Here is an 8,982-nt window from a genome sequence, read left to right as displayed (position 1 = left end):
ATCGGCCGGCGCGCATGCGGGCTGGGCTCCCTCACCTGTTCCCGGGGCCGGGCTGCGCCTGCGCGGCTGCGGACTCGGGGGCGCGGCAGGGGGGCTCTTACTACCTGGAAAAGTCTGTGGGACAGGGTTAATGCTTGCGGTTGCCTCGGCGGCCGCGGGGTGGATGTGCTTGCGCGCCTCGAGGAAGCCTAATCGCAGTGGCGAGGCGACTGCGTGCGTGTACACGTTGCTGGGTGCCGTGGGAGAGATGGGAACGAGGGGAGTGCCTGGAGCCCCCATGTCTCCTCAGAGCGGTCTCAGGGCTGCCGGCAGCACCTCCTCATCTTCCACACTTCTCTTTTTTTTAAGGCTGTCGGTGTCGAGCACTTTTGAGGCCTGATTGAAGGTCACTGACATCGGTTGTTGAAATGTAGAAGTCCTTTGAGGTATTAAAACTTTGGGTTTGAAAGGTAACCTGTTGCAGTGACAGCTCGGTCATTGAGTATCATCTGCAAAAAGGAAGCACGGAAAGTAAGGATGGATAGGCAGCAAATCAGGGTGGTACCTTTCAGATCTAAGTAGAAATGCCTTTGCCTGGCAGAGGAAATGAGAAAGGCCTTGTCCTGCCCGTAATCTCAGCAGCTTTTCTTCACTCGTTGCCCGTGTCGCGGGTTACTGCCCTCCCGAGAAAGACTGTGAAAGGGAGAATGATGTGACTGCTGGGTTGCAGCTCACGATGGTCTGCCCTGCCTCTGGGTTTCAGAAATGCTGAGGCTTGGGGGAGCTGCTTGCTTAGGATTTAAGGTATACGTAATGGAGGACTGGTACAGTTAAAAATACAAGCAGTTACGAAATTAGCAGTGGTTTGGTGGATACAATGGGAAACAGGGACAGACGAGGTGCCTCCTGGGGACAGGGTTGCTAGCTGGGTTTGTGTAGGGGTTGCCATAGCAGCTGCCAGCAACTCAAAGTGCTGAGGCAGATTGCAGGCTTAAGAACTTGCTTGAAGATAAACAAGTGCCTCAGCCGGCACACTGTGCCCAGCGCTTTACAGCAGGACCTGCGGCTCTCTTGTAAAAAGGAGCTTAACCTGACCTTTAATGCGTAAGTTCCCACCTGCAGCAATCTGATCAAAGGACAGTTATGCATTTAGAAATAAGTTTTTGGTAATGGGCAACCTCAGATGAGGGGTTTTTTTCACTTTGTGAACTGCTTAAATCTTATGATTTTAAATTGGTCACTCAAAGTAGAGATGAGGGGTTTTTTTCTTGCTAGTCTGTAGCATTAGTGCTGTAACAAGAATGAAAATACTGGAGGTGTGATTGGTTGTTACAATGTTACAGTGTCTGGTAATTTTCCATGTTGTTGATTTAGGTTGATTTTTGTGTGGTGGTCAAGATGGAGGAGACTGTGGGAGTTGAGATTGAGCTAGGGGGAAGAGTTGAGCCTAGCTCCTCTCCTGGTCATTCTGCTCAACAGGAGTCAGAAGAACTCAGAGCAACACAACTTTCTTCCAAACCCAACACTGATCTCTGTCCACCTCTCATTAGTATAAAAAAAGGTAAGTGAGAAAACAATAAGTACTTTATATTGACTTTGTATGAAAAAATATACCAGGAACAAAATTATTATTGTAACATGGTTAGAACCATTTTTCTCGGATTAAAATTAGTAGTACTCTTTAGTATGGCATACTTTAATATGGCATATAGTATATCATCTCTTTTCTGGACTATATAAGTAGTGATAACAGGCTGAATATTTAGTTCAAAGATAAGGAAATATGGCCTCACAATGATATCAGCCCATCTCCCTCTGTGCCTGTGGGTGCATTCCATCAGGGCCCATGGATTTATGTATGCCCACTTTGCTTCAGTATGTCTAACCTGATCCTCTTCCACAAGGTCAGGGAATACTTAAGCAAAGCGGGCATGTGTAGGTCCATGGGCCTGATGGGATACACCCTCGAGAAAAGAGAGAGATGGCTCATTTTGAGGCCATGTTCAATAATATTTGAGTTTTCACAGAAACTGGGAGAGGTACCCAAGACCTGGGAGAAAGCTAACGTCAGTCTTGTCTCCAAGAAGTGCAAAAAAGAAGATGGCCCAAGGAAATAGAGGCTATTCAGCCTCACCTCAGTCCCTGGCAAGGTGATAACGCAACTAATCCTATATACCGTTTCCAGGCACGTCAGGGAGAAGTTGATTTGGAGTAGTCAGCATGAATTCACCAAGGAAATAAATGTTTCACCAACTGTTGACTATTACCTTTTGCAATGAAATGGTGACTTGGTAGGTGTGGGTAGTTCAGTGGATATGGTCTACCTTTTTTTTCAGTAGTAAGGTTTTTGACACTTTACTTTTTGATATTTTTTTATTGTACACCTTGAGACAAACACATATTTGGCCTGAAATATGAAAGACAATAATTAATGAACTTGGACAGTCCTACCACCATAACCAGCTCTGTAAGTCTGCAAACGTACTTCATGAGGCAATTCCTTACATACGCTTCCAATAGCACCAGCTCTGTGAGCAATCACTTGGATCCGTGTCCCAGCCCCTGATCTGCTACCTAAAGGTAGACTCTGAGCTTTGAATTCCAGGATAGCTATAAGACAATGTTGTGACTGTTTCTTATCTCATCAAGAAGGGAAGTACACTCCCTTAGAGAGAGTAGTTCTGTCTCTGGCATTCCTGCTTCCAGCCAGCTTAACCCCTTCTGTAGTTGGGCCTTCTTGCTGTCCTTGCCAGATCATTCTTGTGTCACGAATTGCAACTGCTGAGCAGTTAGGATTTGAATTTCCTCTTCACTCCTGTAAGATCCTCATGAAGAAGTTAATAAAGTGTGGGCTGGCTAAGCAGACTGTGAGATGGATTGAAAACTGATTGAACAAGCCCAGAGGGTGGTGATCAGTGGCACAAAGGCGAGCTGGAGGCTGCTAAATAGCACTGTGTTCTAGGTGTCAATACTGGGTCTAGTCCTGTTTAACATCTTCACTAATGATCTGGGTGATGGGGCAGAGCATACTCTCAGCACGTTTGTTGATGACATGAAACTGCGAAGGATGGCCGGTACACAAGGGAGTTGTGCTGCCATCCAGAGGGACTGCTACAGGCCTGAGAGTTGGCCTGACAGGAACCTCAGGCAGTTCAGCAAGGGGAAGCACAAATTCCTATGCCTGGGGAGGAACAAGCCCAGGTACCAGTACATGCTGGGGACTGATCAGCTGGAGAGTAGATTGATGGGAAATCACGTGGGGATCCTGATGCACAGCAAATTGGACGTGAGCCAGCAATGGGCCCTTGTGCAATGGACCCTTGTGATAAAGAAGGCCAATAATAGGGCTGGATGAGGAGGACTATTGCCACCAGGTGAAGGGGGGTGATCCATCTTCTCCCCTCAGCACTGGTGAAGTCTCACCTGGAATACTGTGTCCAGTTTTTGTCTCCCTGGTACAGAGGACATAGACATACTGGAGAGAGTCCAGTGAAGGGCCAAAAAGGTGATGAATGACCAGTACAGGCTGGGGGTCGAACTGCTGGAGAGCAGCTCTGCAGAGAGAGACCTGGGAGTCCTGATTGATAATAAAGTAACCATGAGCCAGCAATGTGCCCTCGTGGCCAAGAAGGCCAGTGGCATCCTGGGATGCATCAAGAAGAGTGTGGCCAGCAGGTCAAGGGAGGTTCTTCTTCCCCTCTACTCTGTCCTAGTGAGACCTCATCTGGAGTCGTGTGTCCAGTTCTGGGCTCCTCAGCTCAAGAGGGACAGAGAACATCTGGAGAGAGTCCAGCGCAGGGCCACCAAGATGATCAGGGGACTGGAACATCTTTCATATGAAGAAAGGCTGCAGGAACTGGGGCTGTTTAGTCTAGAAAAAAAAGAGACTGAGGGGAGACCTTATTAACATTTACAAATATCTAAATGGTGGGTGTCAGGAGGCTGGGACATCCTTTTTTTTCCTATAGTATCTAGCAACAGGACAAGGAGTAATGGGATGAAGCTGGAACACAAAAAGTTCCATTTAAATATAAGAAAAAACTGTTTTACTGTGAGGGTGATGGAGCCCTGGCACAGGCTGCCCAGAGGGATTGTGGAGTCTCCTCCCTGGGAGGTCTTCAAGACCTGCCTGGACATGTTCCTATGCGACCTGATCTAGGTGACCCTGCTTCTGCAGGAGGTTTGGACTAAATGATCTCTAAAGGTCCCTTCCAACACCTACCATTCTATGATTCCATTCTATGCTCTGGAGCATCTTTCCTATGAGGAAGGGCTGAGAGAGCTGAGACTGTTCAGCTGGAGAAGAGAAGGAGTGGGGAAGAGGAGGGATTCCATCAGCACGTATAAATACCTGAATGGAGGGTGTAAAAAAGGTAGTCAGGCTGTTTTCAGTGATGGTTCTATCTGATTATCAGGAGGTGATTTTTCCCTGTGAGAGTGACCGGTCACTGACATAAGTTCCCCTGAGAAGTTGTGGAGTCTTCATCTTTGGAGATATTCTGAAGCCATCTGGTCATGGTCCTGGGCAGCCAACTCTAAGTGAGCAGGGATTGTTGGACCAAATGACATCCAGAGGTCACTTCCAATCTTAACCATTCTGTGATTCTATGAATACATTATAAACTTACACTCTGTAAGAAAATGTATCACAAAGTCAGTGCTATTAGAATATTAATTTTAGTCACAATGTCATGATTTACTTAGAATAGTTCCTGAAAGTTTAGTGAGGCACACATTAGCACCACTGCATGCTCCCTGGAGACTGACGAGGATGGGACTTAAATATCATCTTTTGAGAAACAAAATGGTTGCTTTTTCTTGCAATAGAAGCAATCTGTAGCAGTTATAAATAATGTTGTTTAGCACTCTCAAATAATTACCTTTTTGAAAGTAACTAAAACACTGTTTCTGTTAAGGAGAGATAAAGCAATATTTAGGAATGCTTTGTAATTACAATTTTTAAAAGAGAAATGGTGGCTAGCTGGAGATATTTTATTGTACTTAATATCAAGAAAAAATACTCTTATTTATTACTTAAATGACTTTGAAATCTTAATTTCTTGGAAAAACAAAGACGTGCAATAAATCTGTTATGAAATAAAGGACTTCAAAAGCTCTTGAAGAGGCTTAAACGGAAAATAGTCACAAGATATGTGTCTTGGTTTTGTTGCAAATATGATCAGTCTTCATTCTTCAGATATTCCATGTGTTCTGGTTGTTTTGCAAGTCACTGCTAGTAGTAAGTTTGTTACAAATGCATGAGACTGATCATCAGAATTTAGATAAAGAAGTAATAGAAGAGGAATAACTAGATGACAGGAGCAAGCCTGAAACGTGGCAACGTTTCAGAGTCTCTTGTTTTTCCATAGCGGATTTCTTGAAGCTACTACCTTAAATGGCTTCTTCTTTACTGCTGTTGGTAGGGATTGTTTGCAATTGAACTTGAGATAAAAGCCATGATAGGACTTCTTTTCCCCCTAACGGCTTCTAAGAGTTTCTGCAGAGGCACCGGTTTATCTAATGTTGCTTTCATGTCGTATTTTCCACAGCGTGAGAAGAAGTTAGCCAGCTGACATTATGACACAACACTGCAAGTCTTGAAAATGCATTCGCTGTACATACACCTGAATAATTAGAACTTGTCACTTTTTTTAACTAGGCACAGAAAGTAAGCATCGTAGACGTGGAGGGGACCTGAAGACAAGGAGCGCTGAGCTAGGATCTGCTGCCATAGGATCACCTTTGTTCGCTGTTCTTCCGGCAAGTGTTTTCATGCTAAAATAGGTGGTGATTCAGTTACCTTTTCTCTGTTAAATTTTCTTCCGTACAGATTATTCTTCAGGTCTTCATTGACAAAAGTTTGACCTAATAATGGAAGGTGCTGAGCTCCTTCAGTCTCTGTTAATTACAAGGAAAAAGAACAGTGAACCACTCAAGTGTTAGGCTATTTCTTTTCTGTGCTCCAAATCTGTGTTGCTGGGATTTTGGGGTTTAGGTTTTTTTTGGTGGGTTTTTGGTGAGGTTTTTTTATCATCCACTGTTTAATTTCCTTTCTTTGCCAAGACAGAAATTTATAGTGGTAAAGACTACTTGAATAGATTCATGCTGCATCAGCAAAGGTCTATGCAAAACAAGACATCCAGTCTTGGCATGGAAGCCAGAGGTGATAAGTTGGGACTGACATGGGAGAAGAATGAATCAGAAAAGATACACAAGAATGATACTGACCAACAACTGCAGGCATTAAGGCATTCTTAGTATCTCCTGGTCTCAAAGATATGCAGGTAGAGACAGCAGTGATGTAAAACATCTGTTCAGAGCCTGGAATAAGACCAAATAGTAGTAGGCAAAGGTGGATGTTGTGCAGTTTTTGTTTTTTCTATTCCAAGAGTAAATCAGGATTGATGAATTACAATTCCCAGTTTAGACTATCGGGAGGGTGCTATCATTTATCTTTGTTTCTCTCCAATAAAAATTGTGAGCTACAGAGACACTCCTAGAGACACTTCAGACTCCAGATACTCATGACAGTGAGAGTTGTGTGTATAAGGGAATGCTCAGTGCATTTTTTTAAGCAAATCTTTAGTTTTGAATACAACTTCTGAAGATTGTCTGTTGACTTAAAATTATTATTCACCATATCTACTCTCAGTCTTGTTTACACTGTTCTAAAGATTTTTTAAAAACCTTTGTCTATGTAAATTTCCTGATTTATCATTCTGCTACTACCTTTACACGACCTGTGTACTAAATAATCGTATATTTGTTCCAATGGTGACTGATTTTATAATGGATTTGGTTTATTTCCTTTGAGAAATAAATTGATACTACATATTCAAATGCTGGCAGTATAGAGGTAATTCTGGTCCCGGTTCTGGCATATGGACTTAAAGAAGTTTAGGAGATGAATTCACAGTGCTGGGATTTGAATTAGAGTCTTTTTAGTGCTAAATTTGTATTGTGACCTTTGCCTCTCATCCACATTTGAATCTGAGATCCTGATCTGAAGTTTCTGATATGAAGTTTACAACGTAGCAGCTTTCTACTGAGAAATAATTCTGGCCTACAAAGTTAATTGTTACTGATATGCATTTCTTAGAAGGAATTTACGTTGTTGCTTGAAGTAGTTTATGAAAGTAGCTTAAAGATCGACAATATCAAGTATAATCCTTTAGCAAGGAAAAAGAATCTCTTTATGACAAACTTTTGTTTTCTAGACAACTGGTAAGAAAAGTATAGTCCTTTCCAGTGAAACTAGGAAAGAACTAGCCAAGCAAGCCAAAGTGACCAAAGAGGAGAGAAGAGCTCAGATGGATGAAAGACACAAGTATTTGATATCAAGATTAGCAGATGGGATAGGCTTAAGTGAGCAGCAAGTGGAGGAGGCCATTGTTTCTGATGACAAGGTAATTATTATTATTATTATTATTAAATGTATTTCCAAAATTTCCAGTCTTTTGATACTACTTCACGGTTAACTAAAATTGTAATTTTGCTTTTAGTTTCAATTTATAGAGCAATTCTTTGCCCCTAGTGGACTTAAAAAGATGCTCTTCTTCTACCAAGATGTATTGCAGGTAGGTTTCTGTTATTACTTCTGCAAAAGCATAGTTGCATTTAAAAAAAAAAAAAAATCACATGACTGTTGCAAAATTCAGAAGATCTGAACAGATTTTTGGGGTTTTTTTTGCTATGCATGCCCGTGCAGAAAGAACTTGGATCTCACTGTTTGCATACTGCCATCTTAGCTTACATGAAAGCAGGAGAATACCCTGTGAGCTGGTTTGATACTGTTCCTGTTTTCACAAAAGAAAACTTTAAAAAGGCTGAAGAAATAAAAATCCAGACTTCAAAAAATTATAAGGATAGGCAAAGTGTTCACAGCATTCAGAGTTTAAAAATACTAGATTAGCTAATGTAAGTATTATAGGAATGGCGAAACTGTCTGTATGAGAACTGTTTTTTCTTCTCTTTTTTGGTTTGAACTGCACCAACTGCACTATGGAGAAAGCCCTGATTCAAGAGGGTCAAAAATGATGTAACGTCTTTCTAAATTAAGGTGACCTCATGTACAGATCTGTCCCATTCCACAGAAAACAATCTTAGGCTTGGAAAGCTACAACTAGAAATAAGGTGGTTGCGGTCACCAAGATACATTTATCTCCCTTTCAATTTCGAGAATGAGAGGCCTGTTCATAAAAAACAAAAACATTTGTTCAGCTTCCACTGAGTATGTGATTTCAGAAGGAGCCAAATGACCTTGAAATTGTCTAACATCACTGTTGTGGGCTTCCTGAAGAAGTCCTTTCTGTCTTTTCAGGTTATGCCATTGAGGAGCCACATTAGGATGAGATAACTTCCCATGTTGTGGTGTTTTAGGCTTACTGGGGAGAAAAATCTGATTGATAATGCTTGATTGCCAGTTAAGTGCAAGAATGAGTTACAGATTCATTATAACCTCCATAAGATAAAAGAACTTCTGAGTGTTAGTGAAATTGCTTAGAGACTTTGCAAAGCACAGAATCAGCTCAGCTGTCAAAACAATTTAATCAGTTTTTCCCTTCACTGGGACTGTGTGCACATTTCTGGGGTGAATGTGTTGTTCTCTGACTTTAATCAAGATGAAACTACAAGTTTTGAAATTGTTTTCCTTAACTGACAAGCCAGAAGTAAATACGTATCTTGGGCTAAGTGAAATGTTTCATTTCTGTATCTAATTTTGTTTCATTTTGGTATTTTTAGCCATTAAAAAAGGAATTTATGAAAATTTTGTTGAAATAACAGCATAGCATAAAAATAAATGTTCCTGATGGAAGGTATGAATGTCATCTCTGGCTTCTTCTTACTCCATTTTTATGAGTCAAGAGTTCTCATGAAATTGACTATTCTGTGAACTGTTCGGTTTCAAACATACTGGAGAATTTGAGATTACTCAGGGCAGTGTCATACATGCTTGCACTTATTCATTGTTGGCTGTTCTTGGAGATAAAATGCTGGCCAGGT

The 8,982-nt window shown here is 41.8% G+C and overlaps 1 protein-coding gene across 1 annotated transcript in view; it reads left to right on the top strand.

Moving 5' to 3' along the window:
• Positions 1-1,377: 1,377 nt before the first annotated feature.
• Positions 1,378-8,982, top strand: part of LOC104559641 (dynein axonemal heavy chain 5) — a 163,405-nt gene continuing 155,800 nt past the window's right edge. Inside the window, exons 1-4 of the mRNA XM_061994521.1 lie at positions 1,378-1,540; positions 5,639-5,739; positions 7,197-7,385; positions 7,482-7,556. Of these exons, the coding sequence (XP_061850505.1) occupies positions 1,378-1,540; positions 5,639-5,739; positions 7,197-7,385; positions 7,482-7,556 (528 nt within the window). The remainder of the gene's footprint in view (positions 1,541-5,638; positions 5,740-7,196; positions 7,386-7,481; positions 7,557-8,982) is intronic.

Source organism: Colius striatus, chromosome 4 (assembly GCF_028858725.1).
Source record: "Colius striatus isolate bColStr4 chromosome 4, bColStr4.1.hap1, whole genome shotgun sequence".
Lineage (NCBI taxonomy): Eukaryota > Metazoa > Chordata > Aves > Coliiformes > Coliidae > Colius > Colius striatus.
Note: the sequence above shows the minus strand (reverse complement) of the source record. Positions and strands in the feature narration are given on the sequence as shown.